This window comes from Gymnogyps californianus, chromosome 1, assembly GCF_018139145.2.
Source record: "Gymnogyps californianus isolate 813 chromosome 1, ASM1813914v2, whole genome shotgun sequence".
Classification (NCBI taxonomy): domain Eukaryota; kingdom Metazoa; phylum Chordata; class Aves; order Accipitriformes; family Cathartidae; genus Gymnogyps; species Gymnogyps californianus.
The window spans coordinates 148,657,000-148,676,328 of NC_059471.1; the positions used below are offsets into that span (position 1 = coordinate 148,657,000).

The 19,329-nt window shown below is 42.1% G+C and overlaps 2 protein-coding genes across 6 annotated transcripts in view; one reads left to right on the forward strand and one right to left on the reverse strand.

Moving 5' to 3' along the window:
- Positions 1–2,269: 2,269 nt before the first annotated feature.
- Positions 2,270–12,616, forward strand: LOC127029689 (aldo-keto reductase family 1 member B7-like). Its single transcript, XM_050915445.1, has 10 exons — positions 2,270–2,353; positions 3,152–3,319; positions 4,392–4,508; positions 5,230–5,307; positions 6,771–6,893; positions 9,220–9,326; positions 9,528–9,609; positions 10,696–10,779; positions 11,691–11,773; positions 12,111–12,616. Exons 1-10 carry the CDS (start codon positions 2,285–2,287, stop codon positions 12,151–12,153), a joined length of 954 nt encoding a protein of 317 aa, XP_050771402.1. The 5' UTR covers positions 2,270–2,284; the 3' UTR covers positions 12,154–12,616.
- Positions 12,617–14,066: 1,450 nt separating this feature from the next.
- The window catches only part of CALD1 (caldesmon 1), a 198,109-nt gene continuing 192,846 nt past the window's right edge, over positions 14,067–19,329 (reverse strand). For 4 of the 5 annotated variants that reach the window (XM_050915442.1, XM_050915438.1, XM_050915439.1 and 1 more), the window contains 3 exons: positions 17,777–17,860; positions 17,419–17,452; positions 14,067–15,743 (listed from right to left, as the gene is read on the reverse strand). In XM_050915442.1, coding sequence (XP_050771399.1) covers positions 15,712–15,743; positions 17,419–17,452; positions 17,777–17,860 — 150 coding nt within the window. In that variant the 3' untranslated portion in view covers positions 14,067–15,711. The remainder of the gene's footprint in view (positions 15,744–17,418; positions 17,453–17,776; positions 17,861–19,329) is intronic. The other variant, XM_050915440.1, reaches the window with a different exon arrangement.

Genomic DNA, 19,329 nt, shown 5'->3' on the forward strand with positions numbered 1-19,329 from the left:
AAGCACAGTTTCGTCTGACAGATAATACTTAAGGCAAATCTGGACATCATCTGCTTCAACTGATCTAAAATGCCAGACTGGCTAAGGGTGTGAAGGCTTGGAGCATGTTTGCACAGAGAGCGCTGGCTTGAATATAAAGTGAAGCATCCAAATTATAAATAATTTTGAATTGATCAAAACCAGTCATCAGTTACCTTCTCCCACCAGTTACTGCTTTTACAGAAGTAAATTATTTTAAAAGTGTCAATTTGGAAACCTCAGGTCTTAGAAGAAAGGTTTAGAGAGAGGAAAAGTGTTGAAGACTCTGTCTAGACACCCAGTTAAAAAAAAAAGAAGAAAGAGCCAATTATGATTGGTTCTTACACCTTTCAGACCAAGATTTGATGTAATTAAAGGTAAGTTGTAGCTCAATCTCAACATTTTCTAGTCTATTCTTTACATGATTTTAGTCAGCTCCTATTGCTGTAGCACCCAAGCGTCTTCAATAATAAATTCAGCAACAGGTATATGTCATAAGCTTGGTGTAAAAGTTTGTCAGTGTAATTGGAGGTCAGTGCAGAAGAGTAGTGTGGTCCTTTCTGGCCTTAAAATCAATGTACTATTATTGATTTTATAAAATCTCTACAGATTTCTTTCTGTCTTTTTTCTGTAGATCTTGCTCTCTCTTTTCTGTCAAATTCTTCACATCTCTTGCAGTAGCTTTGTTTTTTTCTTTTTTGGGGGGTTTGTTTGGTGGGGTTTCTCATATTTGTTTTCAATAGAAGAGACATCCTCCCACTGCTCTAGTTTGACCATACTGGAGTCGTCATGTCAGTTTGAAAATTTTGTTTCCCTGCCTACATTTTGCTTCTCTCTCTCTACTTCATATCAGTTTGGTATCCTTTTCGTTCTGCAAAGTGTGGTGACATCCAAGGCAGCAGAAAGATGATGATAAAGCTTGGTTAAGCCAATGGCTTAGAAACAAGGCCAAGGAGAGCAGGAAGAGATTTTGTTCAAGTATCAATCCAGAACATGAATCTGCCAATCAACTGAAAATACTGTCCTGTAAAAGCAGCTTAAATAATGCAAGTGCACAAACATTTTAACAAATCACATCAAACATTGTGGTTAGAATGCACTAGTGGCACAATAATTCACAGTTGCCTCTGTATTTTGATAGGCAAACATTATCAGTCCAAGCATAAAATGTTTGATTCTCCCTCACTCACACTGTACAACTCACAAGAAGACACCAGTGGAACTTGGACAACATGTAAACTGGTAATCAGGGGTCAACAATGAGCAAGAAGGAGTTTATAGCAATATAAGCAAAAGAAAAAAGAAGGCTCAAGAAGCAGAGAATCCCTACTCTGATAAACACAAAGCCTAGGCTCTGTGACCTGTGAGATGCCTAAGGCAGGGTGTTGAAATTACATCAGCTTCCTAACATGAAGCACCTTTTCCTCAAGACAGCTGTCAGCTAAGTAGCCCAGCCCTTCCAGGCCCCTGGCTCTTGATTTCTGAGGCACTCCGTTTGCGCAAAGTTTCCTGCCGCCTTTAAATGTCAGCCCTCTGAATGCATTTTGACCCTACATAAAAAGCAGGGGCTTTATTTGGACTAAAGCACTACCTGTAGACAAGCTGTGATCACAAATCCCTTTTGCAGCCTCCGACACCCTACTGATGCTGGCTGACATTTTAATCGAGCACAGGGAACTGATGCCTTCACACAGCCTGACACAACGGTCCTGCGGGGAGCACGACGGGAGCCCACTCCTCTGCAAAGACAGGGAACGCAGAATCTATGTGAAGGTAAGACCATGTTCCCTTTTAACGAATTCCTCTGTGAACAGCAGGTGAGCCTAATATTTTCTCGGATAAAAGATGGAGATTTCAGTCCATTTGTCACCACTTGAGAGTAACTGAGAAAATCCTTCGAGGGCCCAGACACTCATTGCCCCATGCAGCAATTCTCCTAGCACCCGTCAGGCTCTCTCCACTGCAGAAGAACACGTGCAAAGTGCCAGGCTCATCACTAAGGCATTTGCTTTTAGTTTGTTCAACGCAAAAACAAAGCAAACAAACATGTCCTCTTAGCATCAGGCTTCTGCAGCCAACCAAAATCTCAAAATCACGGCCATCTTGTGTCTCACATCTAATGAAACCCCGGCGGAGGTGGGGAGGGGGGGGGGACGGCCCCGGCGGCCCGGCGGGCGCGGGCTGAGGCGGGGCGGCTCCGCGCCTTAAAGCGCCCACGGGCCGCGGTGGGCACGCACGGACAGACGGACGAACACCCGCAGACGCTATGGCGAGCCCCTGCGTGGAGCTGAGCAACAAGATGAAGATGCCTACCCTGGGGCTGGGCACTTGGCAGGTACCGGGGCGGGCCGGAGGACGCTGATCCGGCGGGCGCTGCGAAGATGAAAAGCAAAAAAAAATAAAAAAAAAAAAGAAGAAGAACCGCGACCAAACCCGGGGCTCCCGCGGTGCGGCGCAACCATGTCCCTGCGTGGGGGTCGGGGAGTGGGGTCTCGTCGCCCGCTTGTAGCGCCCGCCCCTCGCCCGCGATCGCTTGTGTAACCGGGCGGCCGGCCAGGCGGCGGCGGGGGGGCCGCGGGGGTGGGGGGAGAAGAGGGCTCGAGGAGCAAAAAGCAAAGGAAAAAAAGGCAAAAAAATAAAACGGGCTGAAGCAGGCGGAGGAATGCAGAGAAAAAGAGGAGGGGAAGCAAAAGAAGAAACCAACAAAAAAGAACCAGAAGTAGATTGCGAAAGGCTGCCTGGCCCGGCGCTTGCAGCTTGCAGCCCTGGGGTGGGGTCACTGGCTGATAGGAGCCCTGTGCCATGAAACCGCCTTCGTGGGGAAGGGTTTGGGGAAGTTAAACCAGCAAAAATGCTTGGGCAACACTGAGAGCAAATGAGGGGAAATGATAGTGGGCATTATGCTGCTGGAAACGGCAGAGTCAAAATGTCTTGCAGAAGCTAACACCTTTCGGCTCTGTTCCTTTTCCCTACAAAAATGCTATTTGCCTGGAAAGTTGAAACTCAGTTTAAATGCAGGTGACAAGGAAACTCCAGCAGCAGGTGGAAACAGGGACTTTGCAGAGCTGTCACAGCAGCGAGCGCTGGCAGAAGGCCATGGAAAAGCTCATGGTTTGATTGTGTTTGCTTTCAGGCTTCTCCAGGAAAGGTGGAAGAGGTGGTGAAGTTTGCTATTGATGCAGGTTACCGCCTCTTCGACTGTGCTTATTTCTACCAGAATGAAAATGAAATAGGGAATGCAGTCCAGCAGAAGATCAAGGAGGGGGCTGTGAAACGGGAAGACCTCTTCATTGTCACTAAGGTACAAGGATGCAGGATTATTGGGGCATTTAGCTTTTCTCAGAGAGAAACCCTTGTTCCATCTGTAAAGTAACATAAGGACCTATTCCCTTCTCCGACATTCACTTCATGGTTGTCTTGTTGTGTGCTATAAATTCCATCCTTTATTTGCAATTTGGACTGAGCTTTATCAGGAACCACTGACAACTTAGGAAAGGTAGTATGGCTGTTGCTGCTCGAATAATTTCCTTGCATCTATTATGTCACTTAATTATACTGAAGGCTCATTTGCACACACCCTAGAAAGATCAGAAAAAAAAGACAAGACAGATGTCTGAATTCAAAGGTGCTGTGCTACTTACTGGTGTGCAAGGCATTTGAAAATGGTGTCATGTACAAAATGTAAGCCTGAAAGGGAACAGAAATTAAAGTATGGGACTTGAGTCTGAAGTATTTTACATGTATTTACTCCATTCCTTTATCTCGTCCACTTGTCTCAGCAATGATTTTTACAAAAAGTAAGAACACTTCAACTAGAAAACTTATGACTTGGGGTTTTCACCAGCAAAACCAGAAAACATTGAATATAACTAAGCTTTTCCACATACTCTTCATTTTTGTTAAAGAACAAGTTTTAATTTGAATAATACTTGCAAGGTCTTCTATTTAAATTACTTTAATTTTCATTTCAAAAATGAAGTAAAATTGACAACAGTTCTCACTGTGGCTAGTTAAAAGGGACAGAAGGAGGGTAGCTATGAGCTGCTCAAGACTCAAAATCTAGGCTGAAAAAAAAAAATTCTAACACTAACAACTTTGCTGTGTCAGATACACCTGGCAGAGTGTTACATGTCTTTCTAAGAATCTCTTTTCATAAGTAGGAATACTGACTGTCCACCTTCACGACTGACTCCCTTATTTGTGGTATGATTGTCTTACCTTAACCATTAAAATATTGGCATCCTTGTCTTCAGCATGCACTGAGTAGGTAGGGAGTGAGTTGTCCTCCCAGACCACCAAGGGAGAAGCTTCTGTCCCCTGGTCTGGACTGTGGAAGCTGTAGAGTCACAATCGGCCTTGGTTTCTTCCCACAGTTGTGGAACACGTTTCACGAGAGGTCCTTGGTTAAGGTAGCATGCAAGAAGAGCCTCGCTGCACTGCAACTGGACTACCTTGACCTCTACCTGATGCACTTCCCTATGGGATTCAAGGTAGTCCTGCTGTACATCCCCCTTCTCCTTACCTGGCTAGAAACATGGTCCATTCTCTCATCTATGCTGTGACCATCTTCATTATGCAGCTGGGATATGCTATGGTTCATTTGGCTCTTCCCTGAACCTGGTGGTAACAAGCATTCATTCACTAACTGGTATGTTTTAACACATGGGTCTGGCTTCCACACCTGTTGGAATGAGATAGTTCTAGGTACGAGCACTGCTAATGAGCCCCCTGGGTCTTCAGGGAAACCGTAACCAACGCAGGACGGTGCAGTTCAGGATCGTGGCCTTCTGCTGAGCCAGAACAGTGTGAACATCTCAGGTTTTGGAGATGTTGGCTTGATCTGGAGTAACCAACAGTGAAAAATAAAGCACAGCGCAGAAAGAATGTGCTTCTTTTTTCCCCGGTCTACACCTGTGTAAAATAAATAAGAACTCTAGAATAAAGATAGGGGGGTGTCTGTTCCCTTCTCTCTAGATCTGCCTAAGTTACATAATCACTACTAATCCCCACTCTTTGTATGCAGGGATTGATTTGGAGAAATATAGCCCTCCTCCAAAAGAGAATACTGATGAACATGCATAATTTTCATTATGCGATATGTTTTAATAAGCTGCTAATTTTCTGCCTATAAATCCAGTCAGAAGGGCTAGTAAACAGTAGGAAATGCAACTCTTAAGAAAAGTCTGTGTATTATCTGCCTTGAAATAACAGGCTGGTGAAGAACTGCATCCTGTGGATGACAAGGGTATGAGTGTCCCCAGTGATACAGATTTTCTGGACACATGGGAGGTAAGTTAATGTTTGCTCTTTAGAGCAGGCGTCAGCACTAAAGATGGAGCAGAGATCTGCATGCACGATGAAATTAAGGGGTAGGTTTGGGTACAAGGATAATCACACAAAATTGTATTTCGTGACGAGAACAAGCAGAGCTGCTGCTACCTCTTGTTTTGAGGAGCAAGAGGGGGATGTCTTTACTAAGACTAAAGAGGAGGTGCTGTCACTAAAATAGTATTTGAATACACACAATGGTAGAACCGAAGCATAGATTAATCCAGGTGTGGCTGTTAATTTACTGAGTGTTTCATACAGATAGGAAATTCTCACACTTTTCAGTGCTGGGCATCAGCATCTCAGGCGGTCCTTCAATCCTCCTTTCCTCGTGGATGGAGAGTATTCAGGGTCTGCTCCTGCTACCTGCACCTCTGTGATGCTGCAGCTCTGGGAATTAATAGTTTTCTCTACAACAGCAGATTACAGTTGCAAGAAAGTATTTTGAGGTAACTGAGTTTAAGCTAACGTTCTCCCTGCTGTGTTCTGCCAACTCAGAGGTAGCGTGCAGGCAGGGGAGGAGGTGGAGGGGTCTCCCTTGCTTTTTTAGCTCTAGTAAAATGACCCCCAAAGAAGCCAAAGCAAAAGAATTTCGCTTCCTGCTACAAAGGGCTTGGCCAAGCCATTCTTCTTATATTACTTTCCCATGTGCAATGGGACATAAAGCATTTGGATAATACAAGTTGCAAAGATTTTTTATTATTTGAGATACTATTACTTAATCTAGAGTGAGTTGTTTGTTGGTTTGTCATTAGCTTTAGGGAAATAAAATAGTGTAGTTGTGTCCTGGTTTCAGCTGGGATAATTTTCTTCTTAGTAGCTGGTACAGTGTGTTTTGGGTTTAGTGTGAGAATGATGTTGATAACACTCTGATGTTTTAGTTGTTGCTAAGTAGGCTTATCCTAAGGTAAGGATTTTTCAGTTTCCCATGCTCTGCCAGCAAGCAGGTGTGCAAGAAGGTGGGAGGGAGCATGGCCAGGACAGCTGACCCAAACTAGCCAAAGGGGTATTCCATACCATAGAACATCACGCTCAGTATATAAACTGGGGGGAGTTGGCCAGGAGGGGTGGATCGCTGCTCAGGCATCGGTCAGCGGGTGGTGAGCAACTGCATTGTGCATCACTTGTCTCTTCTTGGGTTTTATTTCTCTTTTTTTGTTATATTCCTTTTCATTACTAGTGTTATATTTTATTATTATTATAGTAGTAGTAGTATTATATTTTATTTTACTTTAGTTATTAAACTGCTCATATCTCAACCCACAAGTTTTACTTTTTTTTCCCAATTCTCCTCCCCATCCCACTGGGACAGGAGAGGGGCGAGCAGCTGCGTGGTGCTTAGTTGCTGGCTGGGGTTAAATCACCACAAGTTGACAGTAATAATACCACCTCATAAGCACATGTTGGTTGTCCTTACTCATTAGGCCATGGAAGAGCTGGTGGATGCTGGTCTGGTAAAAGCCATTGGTATCTCCAACTTTAACCACGAGCAGATTGAAAGACTCTTGAACAAGCCGGGACTGAAATACAAGCCGGTAAATAACCAGGTAAGGTTTTTATTTCCATTGATGTCAACTAACCTTGGAATATTCCTAAATATATTCATGCTGCACTTCAGCTCTAAAACTGACTTCTGCCATGACGTTTAAATAGTTTTGGTGCCATGGAAAGATCTCACAAAGCACTAGGTATCTCTGGTTGTCTGAATGACCCTTCAAGTCAGTGCTGCCTGCAATATGCAAGGCTTCAGTATGGTGCCAGTCTTGATGGGTTTTAGCTGACAGGGATCTCAACAGAAAAAATTTTTGTAGACTTGCGTGTATATAATGCAGTGGAGATTTGAGAGCAATATCATACAAAACAGTATGGATTATGCATCTCTCAGTAATATGAAACAGATGAGAATATTTCATTTTTAGACATTGGAAAACAGTGAAAATATCCATTAACTTGTATAGGACCTTCTGACTTTCTGCTACACATCCTCTTTCACACCCCCAAGTACTACTTGGATGTCACAGCCCAAGTTGCCACAGGCCCATTTCTTCCAGCCCTGGGATAACCAGCAAAATCCCCACTGCGAGCTACTGCACAGGCATGGGAATGTACAGGAATGCTCTAACTCATTCACTAGACTTATTTATTTTTCAACATAAAATAAACCATTTCACTGAACTTCATTATAGAAAGGAGGGTTGAAGTATACAGTTACATAACAAATTCTCACCACGTACCTCATGAATGAAATCACAGGACAGCAGGGGCATCAGGACCTTCTGACTTTCTTCCATATGTGACTTCTTTGCACTTGGCTGAGGGTGCTGAATACCCATCTCTGCCAGCTTGGGAATATCCAGGGAAATCCCCACATTGGGTCCTGTGCAGGCACGGTGCTGCCTGTGCTGCAGTGCCAGGCTTGGGGCTAGTGTGTGCACTGGCCAGGCTTAGCACAAGGGGGACATAGGACTTGGAAAGATTTTATTGAGGGTTATAAAGTTCTGGTGGGAATGGACACAACTACCCCCACGTTAAAAGCTGCACCAACTTCAACAGTTTGAAGAACTTCAGGCTTTAACTCCAGTTTGCTTTTCCATGGGTGTGCCTGTGCCACACTCTGTTGTTACAGTAGTTGCCTAATCTAGCTCAGGTCTAAATAAACTGCTGTACATGGATTTCATGTCACCATGCCTATTAGCAAAGCTATAGCATTTAGGAACAGCTGGGTACGTGCATGGTGCCACGTTATGCAGTGTAGACATAGCCCTGTGCTCATCCTATGACTTGTGGCAAGTTGAGCAGCATCCCTGTGTAGGCTCCTGTTTCCAGTTAAAGGACGTCTTGCCCGAATGGCTGGTCACAACATGAGCTAACTGTCATGGTTTAACCCCAGACAGCAACTGAGCACCATGCAGCTGCTCGCTCACTCCCCCCCTACACCCAGTGGGATGGGGGAGAGAATCGAAGAAAAAGAACCTCGTGGGTTGAGATAAAGACAGTTTAATAGGACAGAAAGGAATGAAAAACAATGATAATAATAATAATAATATGACAATAGTAATACTAAAAGAATTAGACTATACAAAGCAAGTGATGCACAATGCAATTGCTGACCGATGCCCAGTTAGTTCCCGAGCAGCGATCCACCCCTCCCAGCCAACTCCCCCAGTTTATATACTGGGCATGATGTGATATGGTATGGAATAGTTCTTTGGCCAGTTTGGGTCAGGTGTCTTGGCTGTGTCCCCTCCCAACTTCTTGTGCCCCTCCAGCCTTCTTGCTGGCTGGCCATGAGAAGCTGAAAAATCCTTGACTTAGTATAAACACTACTTAGCAACAACTAAAAACATCAGTGTGTTATCAACATTATTTTCCTACTAAATCCAAAGCACAGCACTATACCAGCTACTAGGAAGAAAATTAACTCTGTCCTAGCTGAAACCAGGACACTAACCTAGGGAATCTTGTCTCCCTCGGCTTCTTCAGGAATCAGGGAGACTCCTTGAGGAGAGGAGACGTTGGGTGACTCAGAGCAGAAACTAAACTTCAGGTATTCTGAGCTGCCCCTCTGAAGATGCAATCCTGCTCTGCAGTAGTCCAGGAAGACTGATTTCCCCGATTCCTGACACAGATAGGACTTTCACTCTTCTCATCTATTTCTCGCTATCTTGTGTAATGTGTAGCATGAGGAAGCCCCGTTCTCTGTGCAAGGCCTCTAGATATTGCTGTGACATGAATAACTTTTTTATAAGATAGATTTTAATCATGATATTGGGAGTCTTCACATTTTCTGTGACCCAAGGGGAATTAAAATGTTATGCTCTGGAGCCCGTGCAGTCTGCCTCTGTACCAACCACCGTGTTTCTGTGCTTGCAGATTGAATGTCATCCATACCTAACCCAGGAAAAGTTGATCAAGTACTGTAAATCCAAAGGGATTGCTGTGACTGCGTACAGCCCCCTTGGCTCTCCTAACCGCCCATGGTAAGAAAGCATTGCAGCCTTTCAATACACAAAACAATGCATTTGCAACTTGAATCTTTGAGGCAAATGATGTAAACAATGCAGGTATAATGAGAAAAGTGCTGTTACTTTGTTGCAGATTATTTCACACAAAACGTCAGGCTTTCTGCAGGGAAGCTAACATCTTTCTACCATCAATATCCTGGCTTTTGTTTTTAATAGGGCCAAGCCAGGGGAACCTGTGCTGCTGGATGATCCCAGAATTAAAGAGATTGCAGTTAGACATCATAAAACCCCTGCCCAGGTAAGTGGGGTTGTCAGGCCAAACTATTCCTCCTCCTCAGACATTTTTACAGGCTGATAGCCAGTCTTAGCAGATGCTGCCTTCTCTAGAGATACAGTACAATGAGGCCGAACTGCACTTGACTCTTCATACTGCCCCAGTTCTTACCAGCATTCATAGGAATTATCAGGTATTTTCTAAGAGGTCTTGAGTGCTGAGTTTTGGGGCGGGGGGGGAGCTGATCAGCAGTGGTATGTGCTTACCTCAGGTGTTCCCCTTCCTAGGGAGATTTCTTCTGCTCTCAGAGAGAAGCGCTTGCTCCCGGAGAACCCCTTTCCTCTGAGGTTTACTTACAAATCATCAAGCCAACTTGTTATTCATTTCTCTAGCTAAGTTATTCTTCAGAGAAGTCTTGTAATTCGCAGACTTGATTGCTCCGTTTGCTTGTGTTCACAAAGAATCATTGAAAGCTGCTTGATTATTCAAGATGAATTTTTTTCTCTATTAGTTGCTAGTCACACAAATGAGTTCTTGCCCAGGGTGTGCAGAAAGTGCACTTCAAACCAACCCACATGTTCACAAGCAATCAACCATAGTCATATTTTAAGACAGGGAGGGCAGGATGAAAAATTGTGTGCAACAGTCCTCTTTTGAGGGAGGTGAACTTTTAAAATCTATAAATATGTTTTTCCTTTTAAGGACTTCAAAAAGCTTAACCTAGGTGAGGTACTTACCTGTGAGCCCAAAATAATCTGCAGTATCATTATGTTCATTTGGTCTGAGCACCTATATAACGCAAGCCAGAAGCATCATCATTTTTCTCCCCCCCACTACCCTAATGAAAAAAAAAACAAATCCTGGAGAAGCCAGGATGTAGAAACAACATAGGCCAGAAACAATTATAGTTTGTCAGTAGACTGCAAGCAAATGCTGGCACATCAAACTCCTGTGTGTAAACCAGTAGAGTCTTCCAAAGAGCGAACATGGTTGTAGAAAAAGAAATTGGTTTGTGCATGGAAAAAAAAAAAAGGTAAGAGAGAACACAAAGTGCATTTGAACAGATTTCTTGGTACCCCTGTGTTCATGCTCCTCCTTGCCCTTTCCTAGGTTCTGATCCGGTTCCTTATCCAAAGAGATGTGATTGTCATTCCCAAGTCTGACAAACCACAGCGTGTTGAGGAAAACATCAAGGTGAAATGTCCATTGGGACTGCTGCTACCTTTTTACACAGGATAGGCACTCACACCCATATCGCCTCCATGTTTCCAAGCAGCACCTAAGAGGCATTGGAAGGGAAGTGCAGAGATGTAAAGATCAGGGCTCAGCACTACTTAACCATCCGCACTTGTTCTCTGGGGAAAAGCATTTTGTTCCTGCCAGGAGAGAAATGGGTTACACCAGGCTGGTCTGAGCTCTGCTGCCCTGGAAAGGGAATCCCAGTTTTGGACTTTCTGTCTGGGAAATGCTTAGTGAGCTCCTCTTTAGGGTGTAAAGGAACAAATTGTAAACACCAGCTGTGTTACGGTTTGTCTCACTTTGAGGCTGTGGTTCCCCTTGGCAGGGAGATTCAGCTGGATGCTTGCTGATAAGGCCTGGCATCTTAGATGGTATCTCTGTGTTACTTTCAATCCATGCTGCTACATTTTGGACTTATTTCTCCTATGAACCATCAGCAAGAATTCTTAGATGATTAACTGTGAGACAACTATTTGCAGTTGGTACCCAGTGGTCCTCTGTTGTAGCAGAAATATTTACTGCTAGTTCCAGTATTTGTGACACATCGAGTAATCCGTCCTTAGCACCTTAATTTTTCTGTCTGTGCATTACAACACAAACTTCAGTGGTGTTTGCATTCAGCCATCCAGAACTGTAAGACTTGCTATGAACAGCACATCAGAGAGAAAAGGACTGTTGTGATTACTTCAAGGGTAAATTGGTATTTGGCTGAGAAATAAGAGGATTTCTTAACTATGCTTAGTGTTGATGCAGTATGTTCCTACCTCAAGTCATAAATGCATGAAGCACACTTAGTAGCTAACTACTCATGAACCTAAGTAAAAAGGGCTTGGTTTTTTGTTTGTTTTTTTTTTCTTCCCTGCTAGGTGTTTGACTTTGAACTGTCTGAAAAGGAGATGGATGTCATCCTCAGCTTTAACAGGAACTGGAGGGCAGTTCCCGTGCTCCAGTATGTTCTTTATTATCCACTAGGCCTATCTCTATCTGTATTTTCATCCCCCGTATCTTGAAAACATACATGCCCAAAACCAGGGAGAGCTCTTATCTTAAACCCTGGACCCCGGGTAACAACACACGTCCTGGAACTGACATCAGGAGGGAGATTCGTTCAGGGCATTCCCTTCAGCATCTTGGTGTTGCATGTGCTTGCTCACAAGCCTGTGTTCAAATTAATGACAGCAGCAAGACTTGAGTACATTGGCAGTGGGGGTGGGAGACTGCAGTAGGGAAATGCTGCTGAAGATACTTTCTACAATACTTAAATAACCAGTTCTTTCTCTTCTCAGAGCTGTCAATCACAAGGACTACCCATTCAAAGCAGAATATTAATGCCAGCGGTGAGACTTCTGTGTAACTCCTTCCAGATTAGAAGATATACTCCGTAGCTTGGTCTTGATTTCTTCTTCTGTACTTGACAATCATTATGAGCAGTTACTTGTCCTCCTTTTTTAGGAGGAGACCACTAGCTGGTATAAGAATGCATCAATAGGGATGGATCTCTTGTAAAGATGGTTAGCACAAATCTGGTTTTGATTAATAGTAAAAAGACAATGTCTCTTCATTTCCTTTTTTCCTTGTCTTCCTTAATTAAAGACATGTTTAACAAAAAAACTCTGGTTACTTACACAATTTTTTTATATGTAATTTCCAGTGTGGTCAGTCATACTGGCTCATGAGTTGCTGTCAAGGAATGCTCTCTTTAATTACTTTGCTTTTTACATAGTTGTGATTTTTATAGTGTGAATCTCTAATGCTTTAAAATTTTATATTAATAAAGTTTGAGTAACAACAAAACTTACTCAGTGTAGTGCTTAAATTCCTTCACACAATTAGTTATAAAAACATGCCTGAAGTCTGGGTTTTTTTAAATTTTAATACAGATAGAAATGAGCTATAATTCCTGTACAAGAACAATACATAGAGACTACCTTGTGGCTTATGCATCAAACAGGATCATGCTCTAGCTAGAACCTGAAGAACAAAGTTGTACCTATTATGTCACATAGCCCTCCCTCTGAACACCTAGAAATTGAACTCCTGTGCGATTAGTGGTGAAAAGTTGAAGACAGCATCATATGCAGTGATAATGCACATCAAAATCCACCCAGCTGAACATAAGGGCTACCTACAAACTCAGACTGACTTGCTCTGGAAGTCTCAAACACAAAATTAGATTTTTGCAACTCTGCTGGCAGCATTCAGAACAATATATCCAGACAAGGGTTGGCTTTATCTAAGGAAAACATAGAAAAACTTTTCTTTAAGAACACCATTGTCTGAAAAATCATAACCTCATAATGGTATCGAAATGCCAAAAAAACTTGCAGCGCTGCTGAGCCAGCCACTGGGATGTCTGGCGAATTCTGCCAGGGGGTCATGCCAGCTGGTGGGAATAAACCATGACCGCATCACACTACAGTATTTCCTGGAAGTAAAACCGATTGTGCCCAGCATGCTTCCACGCTCTCAGAAAAGGCGATAACCAGGAGCAAAAGAAACTTATCTACATCAACAAGGAAAAGCGTCACTTTAGCAAAGCTTGCAGAGAAATGTAGCAATGTAGTTGGTCAGTGCAAGGCAGAACGGGCACACTTTCAAGCATACAAGCTCTTTTCAGGTTAAATTAGGCAGCATCCGATTATTTCTCCCCCAGTAGTTCAGAAAGCTGTGCTTGCTGCAGCCTTCCCAGTGGTTCCCGTGGAGCTGGCAGCAGCCTGGGGGGCCTCTTTCAGATGACCATGACCTGGTTAGAGCTGGGCATTACATGCTGTGCTGCCGTTAGAGCAAAAATGAAGGAGATAGGAGGATGACAGGAGAGCCAGCAGCTCCCCAGGCTTGGTCCCTGTGATCATCCAAGCCTGGAAGCACATCCCACCGAGACAGACAGAAGAGAAACATGATGGCTCTCACACAGAAAACGCTTTTCAAAGCAGGGAAGCAGATGGCTGTACTGCTAGGTCAGAACGTACTTTGCTGAGCACACTGACTTCTGGATGATGCACAGCTCCCATCTTGTACCGATAGGCACATCAATTAAGATTTTTTTTTTCCCCCTCCCTTAAGAATATGTAGGTTAAAGCTGCTGATTTTACAACTTGGCTGTCTGCTGTAGGATAGTACATCAGGAGAGACATCCTTCGAGCTTCTTTGCAATGATACCTTATCTTACACGGCCTTAGCACGATTCCTATCCCAGTTACAACAAATGGCTCATTCCTACTTATTAACAAACAGGGGGCTGCTGACGGAAATATTCCATTTATTGTGGATGCAGTTTCAGAGTACATTGTTTGAACAAATCATTTTTATTGCAGCTATCGGATGTATTTGAAAGACTCAGAGGAGTGTTTACAAAACCCCCAAACAAAAAACATGACAACTCACAGACAATGTCAGGCACAGTTTCACCCCCTACACATAACTACGTGCATCTCTATATGTAAACAAGATGTTTCAGCCAAGCAGGGGAGCTCATCTTTGCGTTGAAGTATAACATTATTCTTCTTTAGGAAGAAGTCAGATGCTGTAAGAGATGGAAGTGGTGAAAAGGGAGATCCTGGTAGTTCCGATGCACAACGAAGCTGTTAACAACATGCTCAGGGGCTACTTCAGTTGCTCAGTTTATGCCACCCATACACTGTAGGATGTAAATGCTAAACTGTATGGCATGTAAATTCAAACCAAGCTGACGTCTTATAGCCATGTGTTTACTATATACAAATGAAAACATCTGTAAATAAGATATTTGGGAGAGAGAGTTAAAAAGAAGCACTATAAAGATAGAGGTTTACTTCATTTTAGGTGGACTTAGTGTACGGCACTGATGGATGGCAAGATTTAGTGTACAGTCATTTGAAACAAGCTTCAACTGTGTTTAAGTTTTTTTCTCTTTAATTATGGTAGTTTTATATAAATTAAACTACAATGTTTTATACAAGTGACCTATTTTTGACCCTCTATACCCTTACCTTTTCCTCTTTTAAAAACTATACTTTCTTTTTAATTACCCATTACTGGGCAACTGACATTTAAATTTTTTTAATACTTATCTCACCATACCTCTAATGGCATTTATGAAATCTGACTATAGAAAAGTGTGTGATTTTGTCTTTATTTTTTAAGCTGTGATATTGGCTAATTATGTATGTTTATTACTAAATATAATACTCTAGCACGTATTAAAGCATTCTACCATTAGTAGTGCCTTTAGGCTAAACTTTGTAAAGCTATGTGTGTATATATTCTAAATTGCATTCAATTACTAGTCACTAACAACAAAAAGAAATATCAGTACCGCTGTCAGCTAACATAATCATCCAAATTTAGGTATTAACTTAAACTAGAATGGAAAAATTGATACTTAAAAAAAGTATAAAACAAAAAAATTAAAACACGTTATTGATGCAGTATTTCTTATGACATGGGCAACTTACAGAAAATATTACATTGTCAACTAAAGAGATTTCTTCCATGCCTTAGTCTAAAGTGCAGAAAGAAAGACTTCTGTATTACAAAAGTAACCATTGTTTGTATAGGTTTACTGCACACCTTTCTTAAGCAACTTCACTTTACATGCATTTTGGGTTGACCTCTTACGCCAGTTGAAATCACTGTTCAGATACATAGTTAGTTATGACTATCAGTAGGAGAGTCTATATATTTCACAGCATGGGTTTCTTTAGGAATAAAGGCTCTTGTGCAAAGGCAGTACTATTATGATGAATGTCTAGACTGATTATTAAATACAGTGCTAATATACATGGTTTTAACTGGGATAATGCAAAAAGACATTTTGGTAAATAAACATAAATATAAAAAGAACAATTTAGCACTTTTTCCTTTTTTTTTTTTCCCCCAACTGATTGGTCCAGCGTCTTTAGTGGCCTTCTACGGTTCTTTCTCAAATTGTCTCAAACCTGCTGAGAAAGAGAAAGATTAAAGATGGCTTGAAATAACCCGAACATATCTCTAAAATAGAGAAGGCATGGCGCTAGATTGACACACCGCATGTAAGAAGGCAGGACACAAGCTGGATGCTGCTGTGCTCCTGTACAGGGATTGCTCAGAGGTGGTCTCCAAGAGGACAAGCAGGATTTCACCTCTCTCGCCTCCGACAGCCCCGGGAAGCAGCTCAGGGAGAGCTCAGGAGCTTCCCACCCAGAAATGCGGGGGGTGCTGCACCCAGCGCTCTCCCCAGCCACACATGGGGGGCTGCCATGCTAAGGCAGGCTATGCTGCAGTGCTTGGTGCACGTGCTCCGAGTCCACAGCAAGACTGAAAGCCAGCTCCTGAGAGCCTCCTCCTGCAACCCCTCTGCCGAAGCCCTCATCTCACTCAGCCTTAGAGGAGAGGCTCGGCGGTGTCTGAACCACTCAGCAGGGTCTGCTCCTGTGGGCGATGACGCACGACTGCTAACACCTTCCATGGGAGCAGAGCTGCGCTAATGCTGAGTGAGCCTGAAAACCCCTCTCCTAACAGCTCGGTTTAAAAAAGGAGAAGAGGAGGAGGAAGACAATTTCATTTAGCATGACACTAAACTGATAAGAAAAGTTCACAGGCATACCATACCTCTGGCTTCACATACAAATGTGAAGAAAAATGTGTGCACATATTAATGTGTAGAAAACCAAAAGTTTTTCTATATTTGATCATTTCATTCCTAGCGAAGAGTTGAGGGATATTGCAAAGCATCTTTAAAGCTATTAAATTGATCAGTGAATTTCCATTCTTCCTCACCGGTCCTTAGGCACATAATTCCTTTAATTGGTTTTATTTGGAGTGGTTTAGATTAAAATAAAAATAAAAAAAGCCAGGAGGGTAATTTTGCTGATTTCTTTCTGTACAACTAGGTTGTGTTTCCCAAACTAGTAGTTTCAAAATGACAGTAGTAAGACTCTTTTTGCCTTGAGAAGACACCAATGCACAGCTCCAGCAAAAGCAGTGCTGCTGTTGAATGCATTTGAATTCCAGTCCCGTCTGGGTATGCAGGAGCACGTGAGACTCACAACCAGCCAGAGGAATTATTTTTAAAGATCAACACTGCTGAGTTTTCATCAGGCTTCATCATTACCCAGTGGCAGTGTTTAAAATCAGATGCAGGGCTCATTCTCAGTAGTACCAAAATCTTCCATTTCTGCTCAAATAATGTTGCTGCAACAGCCTCGCTTTTTGGGTTCCCCCTCTCTGCTCATGAAAGGCATATCCATTGCCGCTGCAGCCTTTAATAGAGCCTTTTCCAGATGCCTTGCATTTGCCGTAATTAGTTAAATGACCATCCCATTCCTCAGACCTCACACAGTTTAATGATACTCTCCAGCTACAGCGAACATGCTACGCGTGTCACTTGAACAAGGCTTTGCAAACATGGCTGGAGCACTGCTAGTCCTCAGTCCTCCTAGAAAGATGATTTAGGTTTATTTCTCAAACATTCATGTTTCGATGATATTGCAATGGAGCTTTTGAAAGGCAAAGGCAAAAAGGGGTTTTTTTTGCATCAACATTAACAGCTGTAGAATTTTAAAACACAGATATGCCTGTGAGAAAGCATGGCAATGTTTCTATTTAATATGCAGGTTTATTATTAGAATTACTTACCATTAGTCTCTGATTTTTTCCCCATAGCTGATACCTGTTTGAAAAAGTAATAACCCATTATTAAAGTCGAATATGGGAAAACATAGATATTTATAACAGGAAAAAAATCGACGCTATGCAAAGGACAGATTTCCACGCACTACATAGCTCTGCCAAATAGGAATATAAAAGTTACACGCTGCCCATGGCTTTCTGCACCTCATTGTACTTTCTTTTGCAGATAAAAAGGCAAGTTAGTAACAAAAGACATGTAGAGGCCTAATTCCAACTGAGTGACTGTATGAAGGCGAACGGCACCTTCCCCCTAGAAAGCCTCCCACAGAGATATTATCCTTTTAAAAATGCACTGAAGTGTTACCTTAGAAGAAGAAGCAGCTGTCTTTTCAACCGACTGCTTCTCCCAGAGATTACGTTTGCCAGATACGTCTCCTGGTTTTAAATCCTGTATTTTTAAATTAATGTCAGAGAACAGAAAACAACATTAGTTCAGGTTTATTTTAATTTGTTAGAGAAAAAGTTAGAATGCGACTTCCTCATAAGAAAAGTTGAGGAGCATCCACCAGTGGTAAATATTACTTTGTCTATCAATTATAAAGCTATTCAGAATGACACTTCACATGACTCCACACATATACATGCTTTACGACAAAAACCAATCCTGCTGCATCTCTTTAGTATTGCACAGACTGGCCATAATTTATTATGTTCATCCTAGGGAGTACAGTGAAAAGTTACTGCACCATCGGGTTTTTAAGACAGTTCCAATTTTTGCAGAAAAAAAGATTTTTTCAGACATAGTATTTCTATTAAGGAGGAATTCAAAGGTAGCTTGTCTCAGTTATTTTAGATCAGAATCAAAATATTTCATTTAAAAAAACTGTAAAAAAATAGTAGGACTTCTAATACAACAAAAAAGCAGATCCTCCTCTGCATTCTTAAGTATGGGTTTCAGGATTTAACACTGTAGTCCTTCATATCCATCTGAATTTCCATTGCATTCTTTAAAACCTTAGCATATACCAATCACTAGCCCAACAGAAAAAAACAGGTGAGGTAAAGTCATTAAAAAATAATAATATTCTCTGAAAATTAGTGTATATGGAGACTTTAAGCAAAACTCAATAAAAAAGTCAAGCTGCTTCTTGGGGAAAAGGAGGGCTACAAGATGACATATGCTAGGCTAGCAGCAATGCACCTACTTAAGGACAGATGGATTGGTATCTACCTCTGTGGTTGGCAAACAAAAGACGATTGAAACAATTTTGGACATAAGTACTCTCCTTTTCAAAAAGTGTTCAAGTCCTGCACGGTTTCCAGAATCTTGTTCTTGCCATCCATAGACAGGTAGTTTTCTGCACATGAGAATTTCTAACTTGGGATAGAAAAATGCCCAGTGATGAATGGAAATGAGATTTCTGCATGAGGTATTTACACCCAACAGAGATGCTCTAGAATTGATCATAATTTACAGCCAAGAGGGCTGCTGATGGTTAAGACTTTAAGCCAATTCTGTACTTCAAAAAGCGAGTTCAGCAGTAACAGAGGAAGGAAGAAAACAGCAAAATTGCAGTGGACCTTATCACAAAACCACTTCCATAATCCTGAAATCATTTGGGATCTGTGATTTAGGTTCACCATAAAACTAATTGAGATCTTTGCTCCCTCTACTTTTAATTGAATGTTGTTCCAAAAACCACAAGAATCTTGATGGTCACAAAAGCTTCGAACAATTCTTTATCTTGGTGGAATGTGATGGGGGTAGGAAGTTATTTGCTAACTAAGACATTCTAGGTTTCCCTTTGATTTATCCTGGTAAAAAAAGTAAAAATCACACGTTACAGATGTATATCATCCTTCATAGTCAATTATAAACAGGTTTACCTGACCAACTTAGCAAAGAGACCCTCAAAG